This window comes from Gavialis gangeticus, unplaced genomic scaffold, assembly GCF_001723915.1.
Source record: "Gavialis gangeticus isolate Ggan-Ray unplaced genomic scaffold, GavGan_comp1, whole genome shotgun sequence".
Classification (NCBI taxonomy): Eukaryota; Metazoa; Chordata; order Crocodylia; family Gavialidae; genus Gavialis; species Gavialis gangeticus.
In genome coordinates, this window is record NW_017729022.1 from 188,851,031 (window position 1) to 188,852,553 (window position 1,523).

At 37.0% G+C, this 1,523-nt stretch overlaps 1 protein-coding gene across 1 annotated transcript in view; it reads right to left on the reverse strand.

The window, feature by feature from the left end:
* The window catches only part of CFAP36 (cilia and flagella associated protein 36), a 54,597-nt gene that overhangs the window by 42,113 nt on the left and 10,961 nt on the right, over nucleotides 1–1,523 (reverse strand). The window contains exon 3 of the mRNA XM_019516672.1: nucleotides 24–125. Coding sequence (XP_019372217.1) covers nucleotides 24–125 — 102 coding nt within the window. The remainder of the gene's footprint in view (nucleotides 1–23; nucleotides 126–1,523) is intronic.

Consider the following 1,523-nt stretch of genomic DNA (forward strand, 5'->3'; position numbering starts at 1 on the left):
ATCTTAAACAAATGAAATCATACCTGTGAAGTATGTGATTTTGCAAGAGGAGATGAACATGCTTCTTGAAATTTTTCTTCATTAATTCCAACTTCTTTAAGATAACCAGCTAGCAGTTTCTCAACCTACAAAAAAAGTCTTACCTTTTAGTAGCTGCTTCCCCAACAGTAATAGAAATCACCAGGCTTTAAACTTCTCTACCAAAACCCACTTACTTCAATTGCTATGGGGGACAAAACCCAGCTTTTATTTATGGAATGGAGGGAAGGGGTGTACGCACATGCAGATCCTAGCTTTTATTTCTATACGATTCATATGAAAATCAGTACAATACTATTAAGAAAGTAAGATATAGTTAAAATATTTTTGTTTATACAGTGAAACTTATCTAAGACAGAATTATATGAGACTGCCTCTGCTTCTCCCCGTCTACCTCTCTCACTCAGCCAGCCTTTGTAATTCACACACCCACAAAATGGGTAATTATTTTCCGTGATATACAAGGTGAGTCTACAACTGGGCCCTAAATTTCCTTTCCATTTCCCTAGTAAGCTGTTTCTGGCATATATATGCAACATATGCATAATTCCTCATAAGGCATGTCGGGACCATATACATTTTCCAGCTTTAGCAAGTTCCCAGATTTTGCATGTACTGTATTAGACAAGGTACACCATATTGTCATGTGTATGTGAAGTGTCTTCCAAAAATCAACAGCAGCTTTCTATCACCATATTTGGGAGTCAAGGAAAAGACCACAGTAAAGTCATCAATGAACAAAATAGAAGATGTAGATTTTATCATAATCCTTTTATTTTCTTCATTTTGTTTCAACAGTAAATATCAAACTATCAGGTGTGTATTTTAACTGAAGACTAGGGACCTAACTGCTGTACCTATTAGGTGTCTAACTGGACTTAGATGCCTAAGTACAATTCTATTTCATCCTGTTCAAGTCATGAAAATGTATTTATGTGCCTACTTTGGTAATGTACCATCTTATCCTTAATACTGAATCAAAAAAGGCAGTGAGGAGCGGGTAGCCCAACCCACATGTTTCATTTTAACTGTTTTTCAAAGACTTGAGTAGAGTGGAATATAATTGAACTTAGATGCCTAAGTCCACTTACAAGCATAATAAAACCAGCTTCTTTTCCACCTAAGTCAGTGTTGTTCAATATGTGATGATAAGACTCAAACACTGTACATGCATTTTTCAAAATTTCTTGATAAGAACAATTTTTTAAATCTAACTGAAATGCCAAACACAAATATGAAATAGAATAAAAGATCAATTTTTAAAGTGCTGGTTCTTGCCTATAAAATACTAATTCAGGGGCCAGCAAATATTTCAGCTACAGAACCACTTAAGTTTTGGTGAGCTGTCAAGGGCCACAAGAGGCCCTGCCCCATGACAAGTACCCTGCCACCTGATCACAATTTTGGGACCAGAAGTCCCACCCCTAATCTCTGACCTTTGCCGCCAGAAGTCCCTCCCCTTGCCCCTGGAAGTACTCCTTTTG